At 49.0% G+C, this 26,362-nt stretch overlaps 1 protein-coding gene across 1 annotated transcript in view; it reads left to right on the top strand.

The window, feature by feature from the left end:
* Positions 1–26,362, top strand: part of PDHX (pyruvate dehydrogenase complex component X) — a 704,575-nt gene that overhangs the window by 599,005 nt on the left and 79,208 nt on the right. The window contains exon 9 of the mRNA XM_085643496.1: positions 17,713–17,871. Within this exon, the coding sequence (XP_085499622.1) occupies positions 17,713–17,871 (159 nt within the window). The remainder of the gene's footprint in view (positions 1–17,712; positions 17,872–26,362) is intronic.

The raw sequence follows: 26,362 nt of genomic DNA, 5'->3' as shown, positions 1-26,362 counted from the left end.
CAGAGCCCTGGGGTACGCCACATGGGAGGTCACGTCTCTTAGAAGTACAATCACCAAGATGAACCCTTTGCGATCGACCAGATAGGAAGGATTTTAGCCAGTCATAGGCCGAGCCCCTGAGTCCCAGGTCCATCAGTTGGGTCAGTAAGATAGAGTGGCTGACCGTGTCGAATGCTGCAGAGAGATCTAAGAGCACAAGTGCGCTCGGCTCTCTATTGTCAGCATTCAATCTGAGATCATCAAGGACAGACAACATGACTAGCTCCGTGCTATGATGGGCTCTAAAGCCAGCCTGACGTGGGTGAAGGAGCTCGGATTTGTCAAGGAAGTCGGATAGAGTTTTCAAAACATGCTGCTCCATAACTTTAGCCAAGAAAGGGAGTTGCGAAATAGGCCTATAGTTTTTCAATTCAGCCTTGTCAGCCCCTGGCTTTTTCAATAAGGGGATAACTCTAGCCTCCTTCAAGTTAGATGGCACCTGGCCAGGGGCCAGGGAGTTGTTGAGAAGCGAGAGGATCTGACATTCCAAGACTGGGCGAGCCAGCTGAAAGATCCTAGGTGGACAAGGATCAGCCGGTGGGCCAGATTTGGTTTTAGTTATCAAGAAGGCCATAGCTTCTGAATCCAGAGGGGGAAAATGAGTAAGAAATTGGGCTGGTAAGGTGGGAGGCGACGCCAGTCCCTGACTGCTCAGAGCAACGGCAGCAGGAGATCTATTGATCTCATGAAGAATATCTATCACTTTCTGCAGGAAGAAGGACTGCAAAGTGTCGACGTCAAAAGGTATTAGAGTTGACTTGACATCGACCTTTCTGCTAAGTTCCTTTATGATCTTGAAGGTTTCCTTCTGTTTATTAGGGGCGTCTGTAATCCGAGCCTCGTAATATTCTGCTTTCCTGGAAGTGATAGCTTTCTTGTATAGAGCCAGAGCAGCTTTATAAAGGGTCAGGTCAGAGGCGTTATACGCTTTCCTCCACTGTCTCTCTACTTTACGCAAGCTCTGTCTATGTATCTGTAAGGCCTCATTGAACCAGGGAGCCCCTTTATTTTTGGACTTTATTCTTTCCCTACGTTCTGGATCCAGATGATCAATGGCCGATTGGAGGGTGTTACTAAGGGATTGACTAGCTAAGTCAATATCGGTGTAACCGTCCTCCGGCCTGTATGGAGGTAGTTTCTGAAGAAAATCAGTAAGATTATCCGACTGGATCTTATGCCAGCTTCGCACTCTCCTCCATTCCGGAGGGGAAAGGGTGGAGGGGCAATCCAAAGGAACCCAGCACGAAATTAGGAAATTATCCGACCAGACACATGGGAGACAATTTAAAAGTCTGTCTTGCTGGTTAGATGACCAAACCAGATCAAGAGTATGTCCCTTAAGGTGAGTGGGGCCGTTTACCAATTGGTGGAATCCTAGGTTTGACATAGTCATGTCAAATTGACTAGCTCGTGACTCACGGGGACTAGTTCCCCAGTGGAAATTAAAGTCTCCCACAACCATAAGCTTTTGATAGCGTGTGCTAAGGTCCGATATAGTTTCGCAGAAATAGTCGCAAAAACCAGGGGTGGCGTCCGGGGGGCGATATACTGTCAGAAGTACAAAGCAAGAGGAGTCAAAAGTAAACTTGACTCCTAGAATCTCAGAGTTGTCCGAGCTTTCTGATATTATCATAGTGGCCTTGAGACTTCCCTGGCAGGGATGAGATGATGCCAGGGGCTGATGCATCCCCCATCCATGTTTCTCTCAATGACAGAATATCAATATCTCCTTCCTGAACAAGGGTAAAGATCTCGAGGCGATGTTTATGCAAGGATCTTGTATTCAGGAGGGCCACTGTCAAGCCCGGAGGCTTCACTAGTCTGGATGACAGGTGGCCTGAGGGCGCAACAGAAAGGTCTGGGGCTACAGCTGGAGTCCTTAGGAGGTTTTCAGCTTCCAATATTGAAAGGGTGGAGGGTTTGAGAGAATAATTATGTGTGGCGAAGGACAGCAGCTCATTAGACGGGTACATGAAATTTGGGTCAGAGTTTATGGCCCCTGGTCCCGGCAGGGCGCAGACGGGCTTGCCTTAGGCGCGCCTTCGGCGCGCCCGCTGCGCGTCGGCTCCAGCGCGCTGAAATGCCGTCCCCTACCGCCCCCCAACCAATCAGCTCTGCTGTGCAGCAGCTGCCAACTCCCTCCCTCCCAGCACTAGACCTCGTTCTGAGCGGAAGTGCTAGTTCAGGTACATCATTCAGAACAAGAACCAACAGGAAGTGACTGATTTGTTTAAGTTTAAAAAACACGGAATCAATTTCAGCAAATTAAAAAAGTTACAGAGTTACATCAGGTACTGGTAATCAAGCGCTGCTTTACCGAATCACACATAAGAGCAGGACTGCCTGAGAGCCTTTAGCGGGTCTCTCACTTCGTCCGCTGCGCGTCGGCTCCAGCGCGCTGAAATGCCGTCCCCTACCGCCCCCCAACCAATCAGCTCTGCTGTGCAGCAGCTGCCAACTCCCTCCCTCCCAGCACTAGACCGCGTTCTGAGCGGAAGTGCTAGTTCAGGTACGTGATTCAGAACAAGAACCAACAGGAAGTGACTGATTTGTTTAAGTTTAAAAAACACGGAATCAATTTCAGCAAATTAAAAACAGTTACAGAGTTACATCAGGTACTGGTAATCAAGCGCTGCTTTACCGAATCACACATAAGAGCAGGACTGCCTGAGAGCCTTTAGCGCGTCTCTCACTTCGTCCCAAATGACAAATGGGTCATCCAGATCATTCAGCAGGGCTATGACCTTCCATTTCTTTCCTACCGACCCTAGCTTCCACCCACACCGAGAGCTTTCAGAAGAGGACCTATCGATCTAGCTGCAGAAGATGCGACCCCTTCAGTGCAAAGGTGCCATCAAAAGGGTGGTGTACTCAGAAATAGGGACTGGTTGTTACTCTTAAAATTTTCTCGTCCCAAAGAAGGATGGCGACCTCCATCCTATTTTACATCTATCCTCTCTGTGGAAGGACAGATTCAAAATGCTCACGGTGGCCCAGGTTCTGTCTGCCCTAGACCTAGTTGACTGGATTGTAGCATTTGATCTGCATGAAGCATATTTTCATATAGACGTCCTGCTCTTCTTGAGACATTTGCTGCAGTTCAAGGAAGGCCAGCAGCATTTTAAATATGCTATGCTCCCCATTGGCCTCATCAGTGCCAGTCAAGTGTTCATTAAAGTGAAATGTCTAGATCTTTTTAATGCTTTAATTTCTATCATAGCTTTCATTTGTCCTTGATCTTGTTGAGCCATTCCTTCCATCTACAACTCTGAACTCTATGCTACAGGCTTCATCATCATTTGAAACAGTTGTAAAATGTGTAGCTCCTTGAGTTCTAATCATTTTTGTGAATCACAAGCTCAAGCACGCAACCTCACTCTCCTGTAACACAATGAATGCTCCCATTTGGTTGTAATTCCATCCAGACTCCATCATCTACCATGGTCTTCATTCTCCCCTCTTCCTCCTCCCAGACCTGTTGCTCCATTGCTGCCTCTTCTTCACATACTTCCTTAGCCTGATCTTCTATAGTAAATCCACTTTTCTCAGCAAGGTCTCATTTCCTGTCATGCACTCTCCATCCTCTAATCTCATCATGTTAGTTGCACAGTAGTGGTCTCTGATCCCACTGCCTATGCACGCCATTGTCATGGACCATAGCACTAAAGCACAGCGGGCCACTTCAGCATTGGTACTAAGCTGCCACTCCACTCTTCACCTGCCATGTTTCATTGATGTTTCAGAATTGGAAACGTCCACACACATCATGGTCGGCCTCCTCTTTTGCTCAGGATAGTAGCACTCCCTCCATCCAGTTTTCTCATAAAACATCTGACTGTATTTGAGGTCTTGTACATCTGCCACAATCACTGTCTAAACCTGTTGGTATCAACAGTTCTAATTGTTGTTATAAATGAATGTTCACATTTACTGAAATGCCACCACGGTCCCACCTCTGCTGAAATGCAACCAACGTCTCAAATCTGCTGAAACACCACCACGGTCTCACATCTGCTGAAACACCACCACGGTCTCACATCTGCTGAAATGCCACCACGGTCCCACCTCTGCTGAAACGCAACCACGGTCTCACCTCTAATGAAATCCCACCCCAGTACCCCCTTGCTGAAACACCACCACGGTCTGGTGCTGCTGAAACATTACCACGTTCCCACACCTGCTGAAACACCACCATGTTCAAGCGCTACTGAAACAGCACCACAGATCTACCTGTGCTTAAACAGCACCACGGTCCTACCTGTGCTTCAACAGCACCATGGTCCCACCTTTGCTTAAACACCACCACGGTTTAGTGTTACTCTACTTGAAATGGAAAAATAGGAGTGCAGGTACTCTGTGCCAGAGTACCTGCTTGTTTCCGAGAAGTGCCGGTACTCTTCAATTAAAAGTATAGTATTTCTCTTGAGGAGTGCCGTTACTCTCCCTCCCAAAATAAAAAAGTGCTGGTACTCCGTACCGGACTGTACCAGTCCAATTACAGCACTGGTGTTACTGAAACATCACCACAATCCCACTTCTACTGAAAAACCACTACCGTCCAGCGCTGCTTAAACACCACTACAGTCCAGCCCTCCTGAAACACCACCACGGTCCAACGCTGCTGAAACACCACCACGGTCCAACGCTGCTGAAACACCACCACGGTCCAGCGCTGCTGAAACACCACCACGGTCCAGCGCTGCTGAAACACCACCACGGTCCAGCGCTGCTGAAACACCACCACGGTCCAGCGCTGCTGAAACACCACCACGGTCCAGCGCTGCTGAAACACCACCACGGTCCAGCGCTGCTGAAACACCACCACGGTCCAGCGCTGCTGAAACACCACCACGGTCCAGCGCTGCTGAACCACCACCATGGTCTTGGGCTGCAGAACCACCACTGAAGTTTCACCTCTGCTGAAACACCACCACGGTCCAGCGCTGCTGAACCACCACTATGGTCCCACCACTGCTGAAACACCACTGCAGTCCAGTGCTACTGAAATACCACCACGGTCCCACCTCTGCTGAAGCACCACTACAGTCCAGTTCTACTGAAACACCACCACAATACCACTTCTACTAGACCACCACTACGGTTTATCGCTGCTGAACTACCAAAACGGTCTTGCGCTGCTGAACACCGAAACCACCGCTACAGCCCCACCTCTGATGAAACACCACCACGGTCCAGTGCGCTGAGCCACCACTATAGTCTCACCTCTGCTGAAACACCACCACGGTCCCACCTCTAATGAAACCCCACCCAGGTCCCCACCTTGCTGAAACACCACCACGGTCTGGTGCTGCTGAAACACCACTACGTTCCCACACCTGCTGAAACACCACCACGTTCAAGCGCTACTGAAACAGCACCATGGTCCCACCTGTGCTTAAACACCACCATGGTCCCACCTGTCCTTAAACAGCACCACGGTCCCACCTGTGCTTAAACAGAATCATGGTTTAGTGTTACTGAAACATCAACACAATCCCACTTTTGCTGAAACACCACCACGGTCCAGCACTGCTGAAACACCACCACGGTCCAGCGCTGCTGAAACACCACCACGGTCCAGCGCTGCTGAAACACCACCACGGTCCAGCGCTGCTGAAACACCACCACGGTCCAGCGCTGCTGAAACACCACCACGGTCCAGCGCTGCTGAAACACCACCACGGTCCAGCGCTGCTGAAACACCACCACGGTCCAGCGCTGCTGAAACACCACCACGGTCCAGCGCTGCTGAAACACCACCACGGTCCAGCGCTGCTGAAACACCACCACGGTCCAGCGCTGCTGAAACACCACCACGGTCCAGCGCTGCTGAAACACCACCACGGTCCAGCGCTGCTGAAACACCACCACGGTCCAGCGCTGCTGAAACACCACCACGGTCCAGCGCTGCTGAAACACCACCACGGTCCAGCGCTGCTGAAACACCACCACGGTCCAGCGCTGCTGAAACACCACCACGGTCCAGCGCTGCTGAAACACCACCACGGTCCAGTGCTGCTGAACCACCACCATGGTCTTGCGCTGCAGAACCACCACTGAAGTTTCACCTCTGCTGAAACACCACCACGGTCCAGCGCTGCTGAACCACCACTATGGTCCCACCACTGCTGAAACACCACTGCAGTCCAGTGCTACTGAAATACCACCACGGTCCCACCTCTGCTGAAGCACCACTACAGTCCAGTTCTACTGAAACACCACCACAATACCACTTCTACTAGACCACCACTACGGTTTATCGCTGCTGAACTACCAAAACGGTCTTGCGCTGCTGAACACCGAAACCACCGCTACAGCCCCACCTCTGATGAAACACCACCACGGTCTAGTGCGCTGAGCCACCACTATAGTCTCACCTCTGCTGAAACACCACCACGGTCCCACCTCTAATGAAACCCTACCCAGGTCCCCACACGGTCTGGTGCTGCTGAAACACCACTTCGTTCCCACACCTGCTGAAACACCACCACGTTCAAGCGCTACTGAAACAGCACCACGGTCCCACCTGTGCTTTAACAGAAGCATGGTTTAGTGTTACTGAAACATCAACACAATCCCACTTCTGCTGAAACACCACCACGGTCCAGCGCTGCTGAAACACCACCACGGTCCAGTGCTGCTGAAACCCCACCACGGTCCCACCTCTGCTAAAGCACCACTACAGTCCAATTCTACTGAAACACCACCACAATCCCACTTCTACTGGAACACCACTACGGTTTATCGCTGCTGAACTACCACCTCGGTCTTGCGCTGCTGAACCACCGCTACAGCCGCACCTCTGCTGAAACACCAGCGCGCTGAACAACCACTACAGTCTCACCTCTAATGAAACACCACCACGGTCCCACCTCTGATGAAACACCACCACGGTCCCACCTCGCCTGAAACCCCACCCAGGCCCCCCCTTTCTGAAACACCACCATGGTCTGGTGCTTCTGAAACACCACCACGTTCCCACACCTGCTGAAACACCACCACAGTCCCACATGTGCTTAAACAGCACCACGGTCCCACCTGTGCTTAAACACCACCATGGTTTAGTGTTACTGAAACATCACCACAATTCAACTTCTTCTGAAACACCACCACGGTCCAGCACTGCTGAAACACCACCACGGTCCAGCACTGCTGAAACACCACCACGGTCCAGCGCTGCTGAAACACCACCACGGTCCAGCGCTGCTGAAACACCACCACGGTCCAGCGCTGCTGAAACACCACCACGGTCCAGCGCTGCTGAAACACCACCACGGTCCAGCGCTGCTGAAACACCACCACGGTCCAGCGCTGCTGAAACACCACTATGGTCCCACCACTGCTGAAGCACCACTACAGTCCAGTTCTACTGAAACACCACCACAATCCTATTTCTGCTGAAACACTACTAATGATTATCGCTGCGGTACCACCACCACCACCACGGTCTTGCGCTGCTGAACCTCGGCTACAGCCACACCTCAGCTGAAACACCACCATAGTCCAGCGCTGCTGAACCACCACTGTGGTCCAGTGCTACTGAAACTCCACCACGGTCCCACCTCTGCTGAAACACCCCTACAGTCCAATTCTACTGAAACACCACCACAATCCCACTTCTACTGGAACACCACTATGGTTTATCGCTGCTGAACACGTCCTTGCGCTGCTGAACACCGAAACCACCGCTACAGCCCCACCTCTGCTGAAACCCCACCACAGTCCAGCGCGCTGAACAACCACTACAGTCTTACCTCTGCTGAAATACCACCACGGTCCCACCTCTGATGAAACCCCACCCAGGTCCCCACTTACTAAAACACCACCACGGTCTGGTGCTGCTGAAACACCACCACGTTCCCACACCTGCTGAAACACCACCATGTTCAAACGCTACTGAAACACCCCCGTGGTCCCACCTGTGCCTAAACAGCACCATGGTCCCACCTGTGCTTAAACAACACCACGGTCCCACCTGTGCTTAAACTGCAGCACGGTCCCACCTGTGCTTAAAAACCACCACAGTTTAGTGTTACTGAAACATCACCACAATCCCACTTTTACTGAAACACCACCACGTTCCAGTGCTGCTGAAACACCACCACGTTCCAGTGCTGCTGAAACACCACCACGTTCCAGTGCTGCTGAAACACCACCACGTTCCAGTGCTGCTGAAACACCACCACGTTCCAGTGCTGCTGAAACACCACCACATTCCAGTGCTGCTGAAACACCACCACGTTGCAGTGCTGCTGAAACACCACCACAGTCCAGAGCTGCTGAAACACCACCACGGGGCAGCGCTGCTGAAACACCACCACTTTCCAGCGCTGTTGAAACACCACCATGGTCCCACCTCTCCTGAAACCCCACCCAGGTCCCCCCTTTCTGAAACACCACCATGGTCTGGTGCTTCTGAAACACCACTAGTTCCCACACCTGCTGAAACACCACCACAGTCCCACCTGTGCTGAAACACCACCACGGTCCCACTTCTCCTGGAACACCACCACGGTTTATTGTTACTGAAACAACCACAATTCAACTTCTTCTGAAACACCACCACGGTCCAGTGCTGCTGAAACACCACAACGGTCCAGCACTGCTGAAACACCACCACGGTCCAGCGCTGCTGAAACACCACCACGGTCCAGCGCTGCTGAACCACCACTATGGTCCCACCACTGCTGAAACACCACTGCAGTCCAGTGCTACTGAAACACCACCATGGTCCCACCTCTGCTGAAGCACCACTACAGTCCAGTTCTACTGAAACACCACCACAATCCCATTTCTGCTGAAACACTACTACGGTTTATCGCTGCTGTACCACCACCACCACGGTCTTGCGCTGCTGAACCACCGCTACAGCCGCCACTCTGCTGAAACACCACCACTGTCCAGCGCTGCTGAACCACCACTATGGTCCCAACTCTGCTGAAACACCACTGCGGTCCAGTGCTACTGAAACACCACCACGGTCCCATCTCTGCTGAAACACTACAACAGTCCAATTCTACTGAAATACCACCGCAATCCCACTTCTGCTGGAACACCACTATGGTTTATCGCTGCTGAATTACCACCACGTCCTTGCACTGCTGAACACCGAAACCACCGCTACAGCCCCACCTCTACTAAAACACCACCACGGTCTGGTGCTGCTGAAACACCACCACATTCCCACACCTGCTGAAACACCACCACGTTCAAGCGCTACTGAAACACCACCGCGGCCCCACCTGTGCCTAAACAGCACCACGGTCCCACCTGTGCTTAAACACCACCACAGTCCCACCTGTGCTTAAACAGCAGCACGGTCCCACCTGTGCTTAAATGCCACCACGGTTTAGTGTTACTGAAACATCACCACCATCCCACTTTTACTGAAACACCACCACAGTCCAGCGCTGCTGAAACACCACCATGTTCCAGCGCTGCTAAAACACCCCCACGTATCCAGCGCGGTTGAAACACCACCATGGTCCCACCTCTCCTGAAACCCCACCCAGGTCCCCCCTTTCTGAAACACCACCATGGTCTGGTGCTTCTGAAAGACCACTACGTTCCTACACCTGCTAAAACACCACCACAGTCCCACCTGTGCTTAAACAGCACCACGGTCCCACCTGTGCTTAAACACCACCATGGTTTAGTGTTACTGAAACATCACCACAATTCAACTTCTTCTGCAACACCACAACGGTCCAGCGCTGCTGACACACCACCACGGTCCAGCGCTGCTGAACCACCACTATGGTCCCACCACTGCTGAAACACCACTGCAGTCCAGTGCTACTGAAACACCACCATGTTCTCACCTGTGCATAAACAGCACCACGGTCCCACCTGTGCTTAAACAGCAGCATGGTCCCACCTGTGCTTAAATACCACCACGGTTTAGTGTTACTGAAACATCACCACAATCCCACTTTTACTGAAACACCACCATAGTCTAGGCTGCTGAAACACCACCACGTTCCAGTGCTGCTGAAACACCACCACGTTCCAGTGCTGCTGAAACACCACCACGTTCCAGTGCTGCTGAAACACCACCACGTTCCAGTGCTGCTGAAACACCACCACAGTCCAGTGTTGCTGAAACACCACCATGGGGCAGCGCTGCTGACACACCACCATGTTCCAGCGCTGCTGACACACCACCATGTTCCAGCGCTGCTGACACACCACCATGTTCCAGCGCTGCTGACACACCACCACGTTCCAGTGCTGCTGAAACACCACCACGTTCCAGTGCTGCTGAAACACCACCACAGTCCAGTGTTGCTGAAACACCACCATGGGGCAGCGCTGCTGACACACCACCATGTTCCAGCGCTGCTGACACACCACCATGTTCCAGCGCTGCTGACACACCACCATGTTCCAGCGCTGCTGACACACCACCATGTTCCAGCGCTGCTGACACACCACCACGTTCCAGCGCTGTTGAAACACCACCACGTTCCAGCGCTGTTGAAACACCACCATGGTCCAGAGCTGCTGAAACACCACCACGGTCCAGCGCTGCTAAACCACCACTATTGTCCCAGCACTTCTGAAACACCACTGCGGTCCAGTGCTACTGAAACACCACCACGGTCCAGCGCTGCTGTACCACCAACCACGGTCTAGCGCTGCAGAACCACCACTGAAGTTCCACCTCTGCTGAAACGCCACCACGGTCCACCGCTTCTGAAACACCACTACAGTCCAGTTCTACTGAAACACCACCACAATCCCACTTCTCCTGGAACACCACTACGGTTTATCGCTGCTGAACTACCACCACGGTCTTGCGCTGCTGAACACCGAAACCACAGCTACAGTCTCACCTCTGCTGAAACACCACCACGGTCCAGTTCGCTGAACCACCACTACAGTCTCACCTCTGCTGAAACACCACCACGGTCTTGCGCTGCTGAACCACCGCTACAGACTCACCTCTGCTGAAGCACCACCACTGTCCCACCTCTGCTGAAGCACCACCCCGGTCCCACCCCTGCTGAAGCACCACCACGGTCCCACCTCTGCTGAAACATCACCACGGTCCAGCGCTGCTGTACCACCAACCACGGTCTAGCGCTGCAGAACCACCACTGAAGTTCCACCTCTGCTGAAACGCCACCACGGTCCACCGGTGCTGAAACACCACTACAGTCCAGCGCTGCTGAAACACCACCACGGTCCAGCGCGGCTGAAACACCATCACGGTCCAGCGCTGCTGTACCACCACTGAAGTTCCTCGTCTGCTGAAAGACAACCCCACAGTCAAGCGCTGCTGAACCACCACTGTGGTCCCACCACTGCTGAAACATCACCACGGTCCAGTGCTGCTGTACCACCAACCACGGTCTAGCGCTGCAGAACCACCACTGAAGTTCCACCTCTGCTGAAACGCCACCACGGTCCACCGCTGCTGAACACCACTGCAGTCCAATTCTACTGAAACACCACCACGTTCTGACCTCTGCTGAAGCACCACTATAGTCCAGTTCTACTGAAACACCACCACAATCCCACTTCTACTGGAACACCACTACAGTTTATCGCTGCTGAACTACCACCACGGTCCTGCGCTGCTGAACACCGAAACCACAGCTACAGTCTCCCCTCTGCTGAAACACCACCACGGTCCAGTTCGCTGAACCACCACTACAGTCTCCCCTCTGCTGAAACACCACCACGGCCCCACCTCTGCTGAAACACCACCACAGTCTTGTGCTGCTAAACCACCGCTACAGTCTCACCTCTGCTGAAGCACCACCACCGTCCCACCTCTGCTGAAGCACCACCACCGTCCCACCTCTGCTGAAGCACCACTACGGTCCCACCTCTGCTGAACCCCCGCTACAGCCCCACTTCTGCTGAAACACCACCACGGTCCTGGCTACTGAAACGCCACCAAGGTTCCACCTCCAGTCCCAAAAGGTTTATCTAGACTGAAGGAATCCCTGCCCCTGCCCCTCTCTGGTGTGTTTCCATGTGAAATGTTTAACAGGCTCTTTATCCTAGGAATATACTAATGGTTTTAACATACTCACGGCACATTAGGCAAGCCTCGCCGGCTCATTTAATGAGGTATTAATGAGGTTTGTTTTCAAAGACGGATGAGGGGGCGCTGCGGTCACAGGGAGGGAGTGAAATTATAACACTATCTGTCAGAATAGCTCAGGCTTGTCGATATATTAATTTTACTAAGTAATTTATGAACCACTGCTTAAGTGCTTTCAGGCTAGTGAGCTGCCCGCCCGCAGCGGTCTCCTGAAGCCAGCACATCTCTTTCGAGAGCCAATTCATGGCCGCCTTTCATGAGGGACTGTGGCTTGACACGGAGTAAACGCGCATTGAGGGGGTTCAGTGTTCAAATAATGTTTATATTGGTGGGTGACCTCGGACACCATTCCAGTTGTAGTAAGTGCACCAATGTGCTGCACCGTGCTGTAGGGGCCAAGTGCAGTCTGACGTCACAAGAACAGCATGGATTAAAGTCAGACCCCTGTTAACATCCTACTCTGTAGCCTGCGGCATTGTGCAGGGTGGCAAATAGAGGCATCCCAGCCACTGCAGAACTTGGCACTCGGCGGGCAAGAATGTATCAGGCTTGTACACTGCTCCAGTGCTAGTAGTCATAGAAACAAATAGCAGTGTTCCGATGGGAACTTTCTCTTGGACATAAGACAGTGTACCCAAAGTGGACATTCATTAATAATACTTACCGTCGGACATCATCTGTAAAACAAACAAGTGAATAGAAAAAGGAGATGGGGGTTCTGCTACCTGAAATATAGGAAAATGCCATTTTAATTGCGTTCTCTCCTGTATTATCGATACCATTGGAACAAGGCGGGATGATGACAATAGATATAGTGCAAGGACGGGCACAGAGACTAGTAATAATTCTCACCTAGACCTTTTGTTTTCTCTAAAAAAAGGATCTTAATCTGCTTCTTCCCTTTCTAGCAAAGCCTTGATTTGAAGCAAAGTACCTTGTGTACGCTATGTGAAGTGTCTCTTGTCGTCGTTAGATCTGCTGAGGTAGAGAGGGAAGCACAACCTGTCTCTGAAATCTCAGTGCGCTGGTTTGTGTCCTCCTGACAAGGGTTCCCCCTTCTTTTCTTTTTAATATTGTTCAGTATTCCATCTTGTGGAAACATTTCTCTGTCACCCCCATCTCCAGCTAAAGGGTGGGGGGGGGGGAGGTCAACGTTTTCATTCACTGTATCTGAAGAGGGCTGTTGATGTTTACTTAGAGGAAACTTCCAAAGGTGGACTGAGGAAGATCTCTGTGGAGGTTACTCTGTGCAGAAAATCCAATGTGTGCGAGAACGGAGAATTTCCTGTTGGGTCTTTGTCTTCTCTAAAGTACATTGCAAATTGGCTCTGAGAGAACCTCCAGAAGGGATCCAGGCCATTGAGCATGGTGGGCATCTCCCTTGGTGCTTGGAAGGAGGGACAAATGCTGAGATTTATTGAGCTGCAACTTGGCCCCAAACATTGCAGTCCTGATTCCAGTGAGACAGTAAGGTTTAATTTGACAGAGTGGTAGGACAACATGTTCTGCCAAAAAATGAATGGAATTGTCTGTCAGACGCTTATCCTCTGACAGGTATTGCTATGGGAGGCTTTCAACTTGAGGAATCTGCATGAAGAAGCACCCAGTATGAAAACGAGGCACTATCTTCTATAGCGTATTTTCTTATATATATATATATATATATATACAGTATCTTACTATGGGTTCCTCGTCGTCCTTCCTCATCCGGCCTTCTTTTTAATTCATCTCTTTGTTTACCAAGATCTAGGTTCTGTTCTTTGTGTCCTCCACTCGCTTAAGCAATAAGACCTAGTCTGAACTGTTGTCACCACTGCTGCTGGAGCCCTTGAGAACCCACTAGTCATTTCCAGGGGTGATCTTTGGTGAATGCGTCACCAATAGATCAGGCGTATGACCTCACGCTGGATTGGTCAATTGCTTGAGAAAAGCGTCTGATCCATCCAGCTGCCCTGGGATCTTTCAAGACCAGGAATCTGAAGAAAGATGCCCCTGTGTGCTAACTTCAAGAGTATTCGGTCCAGCGACAAAATGGTAAATCTGGTTACATTTTTCCTTTATTTGCTCATCTATTACTGTTTTTTTACTGTTGAAAAGTTAGACTACTTAGTAGGCCCATTTTTTAGGTCTCACCTAGCCATGCAGCGCATGCGTTGCTCGCTCCTGGCGAGATCCTATTGTCGTCGGTTTGGCTTGCGAAGCGAGGATGGAAGCTCCAACCACGCTTCTTACTGACGCGCTTGCCAAATCCCTGCTTTCGATTGCGAGGGAACCATGTTTGGTTCCCTCACTGTCTTCCTTTGGCGTGCCTGCCCGGACAGGGCATGTGCACTCGCCTTGTCTCCTCTTTGCCATGCCGCCACGTGCCCTGACAGGAGCTGTGTACGCGTTTGCTGTGTGGGCAAAACGCTTCGGCACGCTTTCACTTTCGCCTTACTCTCGGCGCTGAAGGCTGATGGAGATGGATGCGCCCGGTGATGTCAGAGTGGAGGTCGGATGTTCTGGGCCGGCTGGTAGGTTACGATACAGTGTGAGCTTGTCCTTCTAGCTTCAACTTCGCCCTGCAGACCCAGGTCAGGCGAGCTCTCAGTTTAGAGTGGAGGGGCCCTTTCATGTTCATCCTCTCACTTCACCCTCGCTCCGCAGACCCCAGCCAGGGGAGCTCACAGTGTACAGCAGACGGTCCCCTCTCATTCTCGCTTCAGCCTCGCCCTGCAGTGCCCAGACAGACGGCCCATAGTGTGGTGCGGAGAGGCCCCTCTCCAAGGCCCCGCTCTTGGGTTTAAATCCAACAGTTTTTCTGTCCTCTTCCCCTTCTAGAGACCACCACCCTCGTATCTCGGGGGCTACCCATGTTTATCACAAACCCAGCTGTGCTTCTTTACCTCCAGGCCCGATGTACAGCCCCGAGATTCCTCTATACAGCCCCTTCACTGTAATGCTCCATGGCTGTCCTCGACCAGAGGGGGGGGTTCATGCATTTTCTTTGGCTATCCGTAGGAGTGAGTGCTTGGAGAGAGACAGGCGTAAACCATCACCTAGCAACACCACTTCCAAGCGGTCCACACCCTGGATGAGACTCCGAGAGGCACAAACGTGCTCTACTGTGGCAAGCACACGTGAACTGTATCTGTAGGATCAGTAAAGACACTGTGGCCCTAGCAAAGTCAGCAGAACTTACGGCAAGGTATGTCTTCGGATGAGGCACTGACTAAAACATATGTAGTCGGGGCACTAGATGGTGTGTATGTAGGGCTGGGTGCCAGACTCACACACAATGACTATTACATAGCATAGAATAGGAATTGTTTTGTTTCTTGCCTCTTGTTAATGTGCGTTGAGAAGTAGCAAAGCTGTCTGTGATGCTCATTTACCAACATCAGGCCGAACAAAGGATTGAGTTAGCCCTGCATTATTTGAAAATTATGCCTAGCGGGTTACAAAAATATATTGTTGGAACAAGTGCACAACACACTTCGCTATCTCACCATCGCGAAACACCGAAGCAATGCCCCTTGAACCCGCAGCCTTTAAAAAGAAACAACTAATGGCACACTACTTCTCATGAAGTGCTGCTAGAAGCTGGAATTCACTAGCTCCAAACCTGCGCACTACTGCCTCTCTGGCTTCCTTCACCTCGGACCTGAAAGCCTTTTCCCTCACAGGATAGTTTAACTGAGACACTGTAATCAACTCTTGGTACAGACACCTATATTGCCTCAGTCCCCTTTACAGCTCTAGGTACCTTTCTTATATTCTCCTACTCTACCATCATTTTAGAACTTAAAGTGCTATGTCTGTTTCCAACATAATTTATGTGGTTATTAAATGGATGCGCTGTAAAACGTTTACCCGTTAATTCTTTTACATTATGGGTGTGTGACGGATAAAGGACCACAAGGGCAAAAAAGTAAACTTATAAAAAATGTATATTAAAAATAGCTTGTTACCCTTTATTTAATATTCTCTGTGCTTTTTGTGTTATCATAAACAAAGCATTAATTTTCAATAAACCTTCACCTTAACTTCATATTTTACGCACATTTTGTTTTTTAAAAAAAAACTAATTGCATCTTCCTTCACGCATTTCCTTGTGAGCACGTGCTACAGCCCAAATTACTTTACTGTGACAAATAAAAACCTTAGCGCACATCAATTTTACATACCTTGGTAAACACACAATATTTACTGTTCTCACTCACACATGCTATTAAATCTATGGAACCAAACAATTACTATGTCAACATATTTCTGCACTTTCGATTTCATTTATTATCAGTTTTACATCCTTGCATGAACACACCAATTTATTTTAAATAAAGAACATGTATTACTTGAACTTGAGGGTCTGACGTAGGCCTTTAACACACTGCACTCTGGCCAACATTAAAGTGCTCTCACATTTGTGAGACTTTGTGCTCTTTGCATTAAAAATAACAATGCCTTTTATATATGTGTTGCTTTTAAAAACACTTAAATAAGAGGCATTGTCATTTACAATGCCGTTAGCTTAAACACTCGCAAATGCGAGACCTATTGCATTGCAAATGCTTGTTCTGATCTTTTTACTAACCTCTCCCTTTAGATGTAGAGGTTTTTCTTGTGACGCTCTGCCAGGGTCTTTGTTGTCCTATATAATGCTTTTCTTTGACGCTCTCACTGTATGCAAATTTGTATTTTACACTCTCCTGGAATATTCTTGGACGTTATTTCAGGAATACTGGTCCCTGTTTGGTTGCCCATTGAAGCCCAGCGAGCTTCTTGGCTTGATGAAAGCGTAGAAACTGATCCATGTGGTCTGGTGACACCTGTGCTCGTTTCATTTCCTGCTGCATTTGGGAGGACCCAGTTTACAGGCAGGAAGGTAGGGCACTTGGGTGGCAATTGGTGTTTTTGCCAGATGTCATTGACCAGCAGTGGATGGGGGGGGGCCACCATCAAAGGGTCATTGCTGGAAGAAGTGTGGCCACAGGTAGAGGGGCTGGCGATGGCATAGGAAGAGAGGCCGATGATTGACTGGACGACGAGTCGCTTCTGTGTCCTCTCCATCCCCCCAGTTCTCTTTCTTTCTCCCGGAAGTACATCTAGTGTAATAACTGAAAGCATAACCATTGCCTCTCCAGCATATTAGATGCACCATGTACGCGTTCAGTATTATCAGTCAATAGGTTTAATGAAGGCTAACTCAAACTATATAATTTTACTCTACATTATCTTGTCTATCCTCTGATGTCGTAACTAGTGATCCGCCTATTCTTGTGCAACAACACTCTGATGCCCCATGTGGTCTGGTTTGAACTATTTACAATTCTGTAAATGAATACAGTACACTGAACATATAATTATTCACTGTGACCTTTCATGACCAGTTCAGCCCGACTGTGTGATGGGATGTTTTAATGCCCATGACGTCAAATTGGATTGTTGGGTTTCAGTATTGGACCTCTTTTTGTAATAGTGGGTGCCTGATATGATGTCGTCTGTGACGTGCATTGTTTCTGAGAAACCTCGCAAGGTTTGCAGACATCTTTGACATCCATTGTTCAGTGTATTAATGGTACTGTTTGCCTCCACCACACTCCCTCCTCACCAGCTGTGCTTCTCTGTCCTCTTTGCAGCAAATGCCTGAGGTGAATGTGACCTGGGATGGAGAGGGCCCCCGGCAGCTGCACTCCGTTGACATCTCTGTCGCTGTGGCAACGGAGCGAGGTCTCATCACACCTATCATCCGAGATGCCGCCGCCAAAGGGGTGCAGGACATCGCTGCTTCCGCCAAGGTAGATCTAAGGAGGAGGAGGCGAGGATGCACTGTAGGTGCTGCTCTCTTGCAGCAATTGGTTCTCACTGGTAGAGGGTGTTTGGGTTCTTTGGTGGCAGCTCTGAAGGCCAGACTGGCAAGCTTCAAAATGATTCTATGTATGTTGATGTGTATAGATGCCAGTGGCAGCTGCCAGCTATGTAGATTGGTAGGGCAGGCAAATGGGTGGTAGCTGCATATATGGGCAAAACTACATCAACTAAATTCATGCCGACATGCATTACATTATTGTTTTAAAGTTAAAATGTTTAAAAACGGCAATGTAATGCATGTCAACAATTTAGGGCATACACAGGGCTGGACTGGCCGTAGGGGGCTTTGGGCGTTTTCCAAGTTTTGCAGCAGTGCTGCAATATCAGCCCCCTGTAACAAAAGCGGTAGCAGTGCTTCACACTAGCACTCCCCACCTTTGGGGCTAGTCTAGCGGAACTGCCTGGGCATATTAGTGTTCCTAGTCTGGTCCTGTATACACACATTGAATACATAAAAAGAAACAAAAGTCACTTACTTTTTACTTTGCTGCAGATCCTTGCTCTGGTCTCTGTGTTATTCTCTCCTCCTGGGCCCAGCAGGCCCCTAACCAATCCGAACGCTGCTCTCATGCTGTTACCCAGCATAAGAGAAGCGCCAGGGTTGGATGGACAGGCTCTTGAAACACTCCAAAGGCCACTGGAGGTCTGTGCTTGCTCTCAACCCTACTTTCCAAGACAGCTGGGTTGAGAGGTTTAAATGCAAATATCTGGGTGGCCGTTGTAGGAAGGCTGGCCAAAGAGACAAGCGCACTTTAAACTTATTGTGCCCAGCCCATCTCTTCTCTCTGCTGCTGCCTCTCAACAGCACCCGCCCCGTCCTGACACTCAGGTCAGGTTTGCGAGAAAAATAAAATAATGTTTTTATTCTCATTGTGTTTTTCATCTGGGGCATTTTAATTAGTGGGCCACGCTCCTCCGCCTTAACGGAGGAGCTGCCCCTGATAGATGCCTGTAGGACCTAGTGATGGTCACACAAGATAGTCTCTAACCAGTTAACTGGTTTGGAGCAGATCGTCCACTTTCTTCCCTTGATGCTGTTAGGTGTTTCTCCGCAGTGTAGGTAACCGAATCCGGTGGATCCAGTTGTCCTGGCTTGTTGGCCCTTAACATGGTTCTTGAAATGTGTGCTATTCCATTGAACAACTGGCGAGCAATTTGGGTGAGTTCTCTGACATCACGCTCCAATACACTTAGAACTCATTAGAACTGCCATGCCCACCCACCTTCACTAAGCCAGTCCTAGTGATAACTACGAGTAACAGCAAAAATAACCTCATTAAAGCACCAATTGAGGCACCAATAGGCAATGGAGTCAGCTGCGCTCTCTGTAAATTGTTAAAACTTTACTGCATACTATCTAGAAGCACAGACTGACTATATTTATTCAATTTTGAATTTGCTTATAAAATGACGGGGAGTACTCGATATACTTAAACAAGCATGTTTTATAACATAAAATAGCTGCATGCCAGATGAGAACGCTGTCACACGCAGCGCTACATGGGTTGTGCATCTCGACACCAGTGCACACGATGGTGAGAAGGCCGCGGGGATACCTCACTCCTCAGTAAAGCTTCCCATGACGGATATTGGCCAATTCCGCAGCAGTTTTTTTTTTTTTTAAATAACTCTTGCTGCTGGCGTCCCAAGAAACTGTCGTCGTTGAATGCTGCGCTATATTAAAAGACATATGAGATTGAATTATAAGTCACAGTCACCTCGTTACATTGCAGACCTGTGAAATTGACAGAAATAGGCCGGTGTGTTCATTCCACACATCAAAGCCATACACTGGAAACCAACAGAAATTAGAATATCTGCTTCTAGAAAGGGAATAATGTGGGCTGAAGAAGGGGTTAGCACAGTCTAAGATGCGCTGGTGCTTGATCTCCGCCCTCTGTAAGTCCCCTGTCTTTCAGTGGGAATTGTTTAGTGTGAACTGAAATTGCATTCTTCACCTGCCACTCTGCTCCCCTCGCAAAGGGCTTTTTTAGGTCTCGGCCTGGCAAAAGCAGCGCATGCGCTGCTCTCATCATATGAGGGCTTCTTGGAATCGATAAGATTCCAGAAGTCGTGTCGCGGCTCTGCCTCAAATTTTGATTGGTGCGCGTCGTTTTGCGGCATGGATGATGCAAAACACAGTGTAATGATTGCACGGGAGGCAATCATTACACTGAGGGTTGCCACCCTGTCCGCTTTTGGCCCCACCCACCGTGATTTGATCTTTTACTGGCGGCTCTACACACTGTCCTTTAAAATAGAATATGCACTCTTTTATTTACATTGTCAGCGCCGTCGTCTTTGGCTGCGATTGTTTTTATTTGCATCCGCTCGTGCCCAGCTCGGCCGTGCTTATTTAATGTGCCTTGATTTTTATTTTATTTTTCCAGTGCTGGTTTACTTTATTTCGGTGCGCGGTGCCCGATTTAGGGTCACCGCGCTCCGTTTATTTATTAATTGTAACTTTTTTATCGAGTGCTTGTTTTTTTAGGTTGAGACTTGCGCTGCTCTGCAAGGCATGTTCCTGAACTGCAGTGTCAATGAGAAAAGTCCGGACTCAGTCGCCGTGAGCCCTCAGTGCAGCAATAGAGTTCGCCACTCGTATTTCACTGCCGCGGTATTCATCCCGCAACTGCGAGAAAGCTTCGAGCTTTCTAAGTGCAACATTTCCTCTTATCCGGTTGTGAATTTAGGGAGCGGAGCCTGCGCATTGAAATCGGTGTTAGTGGGGGTGGTTTGGGGGCAGCAAGCATCGAGGGACTCACACTCTCAGCATGGGATGGACGCCGCGCATCAGGTCGCATCGCCGGCGCTGCGGGAGGGAGAGGCAGTGGCTGCATGCAGCAGTGTGCAGTCCAGTGCGGACGCGACCCCTGCGGAGGCACCGGCTGACACACAGCTCCCGTCTGCAGCTCTGTCAGGCCACCATTGTGCACCGAGCCACATAGCTCTTTAAAAGGACCTGCCTGCTGAGAAGCATCCCCTGCACACCCAGAGTTTGGCGCTATTTGTGTTCTGCACTCTCTCACTTTATAGCATCTGTCCCTGGACTGTGCCTCTAGTCTAAGACCCTGAATTCTTGGGTAAAAACCGTGTATCGACAGGCAGTTCAAACAGTGCCACGCTAATGATTGGAGCACGTGACGTGGACAGGAAGGGTCTACGAAGTGTGGACAAAAGCACAGGAGCACACGAAGTTTGTAGTACTTAGTGAATCATGAAATGTGAGGCTGCTGGGGTCATCGAAGAGCGGGTATTGTTAAAACATCCAAGTTTAAGCACACAGCACGTACTCCACCGAAACTCACAAATAACCCACAGGGAATACATTACCCCCACATGTTCCTGTAGCAAAGCATAGAAAATGTAGAGCTCTGGGAAATGATTAAAGTTAGGGATCTTATTTAGGTTTACCCACTGCTTAATTTGTTAAATAGACCGGAAGTGCAGGGTGGTAGAATAAAATACACGAGGTGGTAACAAGACAGGCAGTCATGGTATTCAGCTGTGGACTCCAGCTTGTCTTTATTTATTTACAACATTACAACATTTTAGCTATTGCCATTTTAAATCTATGGGCTTTTCAATGACGTGAGCTTTGTAATCGCACAAAAAGAGACAGAAAGGCTAGGCTTTCTCCTTTGCAGATGGGTCATGTTTATCCCTCCTTCTCCAGGCAGGAATGTGGTTTCGGTAGGAGTAAGCAGATAACCGTGCTCAATACTGTCTCGGCACCTCGGTCGGGGCCCCTTTGGCTGAGGCCCAAGTGTGCAAGGCCAAGGATACGCAGCTACAGCTTTCAGAGCGTTCTGAGGCCTGAAACCTCTTTTCGGCTCTGGCTGAGCCACAATAATGGAAATGCGGGAAAACATGATGCAAAACGTGTAGGCCTCAGAGCAGAATTGTCGTTTCTCTCATGGGAGACTGAATGATGACAGGCCACGTTATAGCATAAGCATTATGATAGACAGGCCATGGAGGGGAAATACATAGGTTACATGTATGTGCACATGAGTGGTGGGGAACACACGGGGACACATAGGCCTCATGATATTTTATTTTCCTCATTCCCTCCTTGTCCCCTAGTGGACCCTCATGTCATATCTATTCTCATGAGACAGTCAATCTGTTCTTGTAGCATTATTTTACCATTTTCAATGCTCTGTAAATGGGGATGTGGAACACATGCAGTAGCACACAGGCCGCAAATGGCCGGGCCACACTGCAGACATAGGCAACAACTGAATATCATCAGTAGTATTAGTCCACAGACTGTCAACACTTTCCATCCCCATGCTGATATTACTTCCCAGAGCCAACTGGACCAAGTCCACGTGCCTGGGTCTTGGTGTATGCTTTGGGCAATCTTGTGGAGTCTTGTTATTGCTTTGTATACAGACGGTGCGTTATTAGGTATGAAAACGCAACAACTGGAACCGATGACCCTACAGGCCCCGCCCCTATCCGCTAGGATGACGTCAAGAACAAGACGATTCTGAAGAACGACCATTCTCATAGCAGACTGTTCCTGGGTCAAGTTCCCCAGGGCTGATGCAGTCTCATTAGCAACTGTTTCTAGAATCCTTGTTAGCCTGCGGATAAGTTTACTATTCTGGACGGGACCTATGAAGAAAAAGAATCCTTTGTTGAAATCCGTATATTGTTCCCAAGCTGTTTCAGTCTGGTCAATGCCAGAGGCATCGAGCCCTCGTCTGTGTCTGATAAGTGCTAGTTGGAGATTTTGATGATAGTTCGATGGGGCCAAGAAAACGGGTGGTAGAAGAAATGATATATAGCACGTCCCACCCCAGTCTAAGGGCAGTTGCACATAGGCTGTCTGGCCACAAATAAAGTAGGTGTGTCGTGATGCTCTGAAGTAAGACTTTCCTTTGTCTTTAAACACCAGTATAGTGTTACACTCGCTGTGCCCCAAATGTACTGAGCCTTCTTTTCTGACACACAAGTTCCCTTTTATCGGCAAGACTGTGATTGAGGATGGACCTAAATTGTGTATGGGCTTAACATTCAACACTATGAAGTCAAGGGTCGCATTTCCTTGCAGATACTCTTCATTTTCTAGATCTGTACCTTTCCTTTGGGGAAGGCCTTCTTCATCTGGGAAACATGCTTTATTCATGACTTTATTCAAGTTACCCCATACCCAGTCGCCCCTACACTCCTTGTCTTGACATTCTTTGGCATCACCGTTGATGGATGTCATTAAGGCAAACCATGCTCCGCAAGAGCCATTATGGGAGAAGGGAAATGGGAAAAGAGGCAACACTCCCTTCACCTTCTGATACGGGGGAAGTCGGCCACAGACCCAGCAGTCTGTAGCATTGCTAGTCTGATGTGAATGGTGCAGCATCTGAATAAAGGTATTGTTGCGTAAGGCAAGTCGATATGATAGCTCATGGGATGGCAGATCACTAAATGTGTGCTTTATGGTATCATTAGTAGAAGAGTGTAAGAGTGAGGCAATAGGAGGAAAAATAGCATGTAGTATTAAGCTGATACATATCATCGTGATGCACAGAAGAAATAAAACAATCAAAGTCACTATACATCTACCACGTAATATTTTACAGTATTTGCTTTTCATCTTGCTCTTTTTCTCATCCGCAGTATCCAAGATCTTATGCAAGCCAGAATACATGTTCAACCGCTTCACCACCTAGTGGACTTAATTGATCAAACGGGTTCTGACTTTTTAGATCTAAGTTTAGCTTTGTACTCCTGCTGGGGAGTCTCCTCTAGTAAAGGGGGCTCAAAGTCTGAGAAGTTTATGTCCTTTTTAAACGAATCGTTATTTCCAAAGTAGCGTTTACAATGATGAAGATGAACCCATCCTTTCCGTCCTTCGACTTTAACAGCGGTCCTCGTGGTCAATAATACCAACTTGGGCGTCTTCCACCTTGGCTCAAGAGGGCTCGTTCTATCAAAGTTCTGTATGACTACATAATCCCCAGGAACGAGGGAATGTTCCTTGACCTGGGTGTTGTCAGGGAAGGCGGCAGCAACCTGCGAACGACAAGAGAGTAGTGCAGACATCAAGGAAGCCAGGTAATCTGTCAGCATGTTACTATCAACATCAGTGATCTTTTTAGGCATTGGAGTGCCCCACATATTCGGTGGTCTACCAAAGACCACTTCATAGGGAGATAAGCCTGTTCTAGAATGGGCTACCATTCGCATGTAAAAGAGGGCAACCGGCAGGGCTACCATCCAATCTACACCTTTGTCTGCGCAAATCTTTGCTAGTTTTATCTTTAAGGTCTGATTATGTCTTTCTACAAGGCCTGCTGCCTCAGGATGTCGTACACAATGGAACTTCCAGGTATACCCTAACAGAAGGGACACCTGTTTCATGAGTTCGGAGGAGAAAGGCTGACCGTTGTCGGAATATACGACACGCGGTAATCCATAACGTGGGAAAAACTCTCGTACCAATTGTCTGGCGGTAGTTACAGCAGTATAATCAGGGACTGGATAGGCCTCTGTCCATCTTGATAGGGAACATACTACGACTAGGACATATTTGTAACCTCTGCATCTGTCCATTTGGATATAATCCATTTGGAGGACTTCAAAAGGATGGTCAGGTGGATGGAATCCACCTTGTTCCATTGGAATGCCTTTACCTGGTTTGAATTGGCAACAGATCATACATGTTCTGACCTTTTGTTTCGCTGCTGCACGCAGGTGCTTGTTGAACCATATATTCTGTAAGCTGTCTAGCATTGCTCTCTCTCCTAAGTGTGCAGGACTATGTGCAGTATTTATGATCACTTGTACCATCGAATCAGGAAGAAACCATGTTTCTTTGCCCTTAGTCATCCAACCCTGATCAGTCAGTACCCCTCCTTGTTCCGACCATTTCTTTAATTCGTCTAGAGTAGCATGTGTCTGTATGTCTTGTACATCCTTGGAAGGATCCCTAACTGTAATGGCTTTGGTCATTGATGGTACCTGTGATTTTGTCATGTCTAGTGGGGTCTGAGCTGTCTGTTTAGCTGTTCGGTCTGCCAGATCATTGCCTTGAGAAATGGTATCTGTGGCTTTAGTATGTGCTTTGCATTTCAGGATAGCTATGGCTGTTGGTAAATGTATCGCATCTAGAAGGGCTTGAATAAGGGGGCCATGTTGTATCTTGGCCCCGTGAGAAGTCAAGAAACCTCTTTCCCTCCATAGTACGCCGAAGTCATGAACTACCCCATATGCGTATTGTGAGTCAGTGTAAATGTTTACTCTCAGGTGCTTAGCTCTTATGCACGCTTGTGTCAGAGCGATGAGCTCTGCTGCTTGTGCTGACAGTATGTCTATTCTTTTAGTCTCTATGATTTCAGTAGCAGTGGTCACTGCATATGCTGCCACTAATTCTCCCGCCCCCGTCCTCATACATGAACCGTCAACATAGAGTGTTAGGTCAGGGTCTGGGAGTGCAACATCTGTCAAGTCTTGTCTTGGTTTAGTCACGGTATGTATTACTTCAACACAGTCATGTAGGGAAACGTTTTCTGTACTGGAGGGCAAAAGAGTAGCAGGATTCAGTATGTTGCATCGTCTGATCTCTATGTGTGGTTGAAATAACGTCAGCTCATAACCTGTCAGTCTCGCTACAGTTAGGTGTTGTGTTTGTGTTCGGTTCAAGAGAACCTCTACTGCGTGTGGTACTTGTACTGTCAGGGGGTGGCCCAGCACTATCGAGTCACTTTGTCTTATGGCTAAGGCAGTTGCTGCAACAGATTTTAGGCACGCAGGCAAAGCCTGTGCTACTGGGTCCAATGTACTAGAGAAATAAGCACAGGGCTTGTGTTTTCCTGCATGATCTTGTGTTAGGACAGATAGTGCTGTTCCATCCCGCTCTGTCACAAAAAGCATAAAAGATTTGTTGTAATCAGGGATCGCTAGAACTGGTGCTTGACATAAAGCTCTTTTTAATTCTTCAAATGCCACAGTGTGTTCTTGTGTCCAAGGGAGGACTTTAGTAGAAGCTACCTCCTGTGTCGTCAATTGTATTAGGGGCTTGGCTATGTGAGCATACTGGGGAATCCACTGCCTGCAATATGAAGTGAGGCCAATGAATGCACGTACCTCCTTCTGTGTCTTGGGCTGTGAAAGGCCAGAAATCAATTGAATATGTTCTGGTGTCAGTCGCCTACCCTCCTTGGATAGCAAGTGCCCAAGGTACGCCACTTGCTGTTCACAGAATTGCAACTTCGAAGGGGACACTTTGTGCCCCTTGTCAGCCAGGAAATGTAAAACAGTGAGTGATGCATTTTCACAGTCAGTTTCCGATCGTGCAGTAATGAGAATGTCATCTACATACTGTATCAGTGCTGTAGTGGTAGGCATATGAATACTGTCTAGTTGTCTTTTGAGTGCCTGACTGTAGATGCTAGGACTTTCCGTGAAGCC

This window comes from Triturus cristatus, chromosome 3_1, assembly GCF_964204655.1.
Source record: "Triturus cristatus chromosome 3_1, aTriCri1.1, whole genome shotgun sequence".
Classification (NCBI taxonomy): Eukaryota; Metazoa; Chordata; class Amphibia; order Caudata; family Salamandridae; genus Triturus; species Triturus cristatus.
The sequence above is the reverse complement of the archived record's forward strand: the minus strand, read 5'-3'. Positions and strand labels throughout refer to the sequence as shown.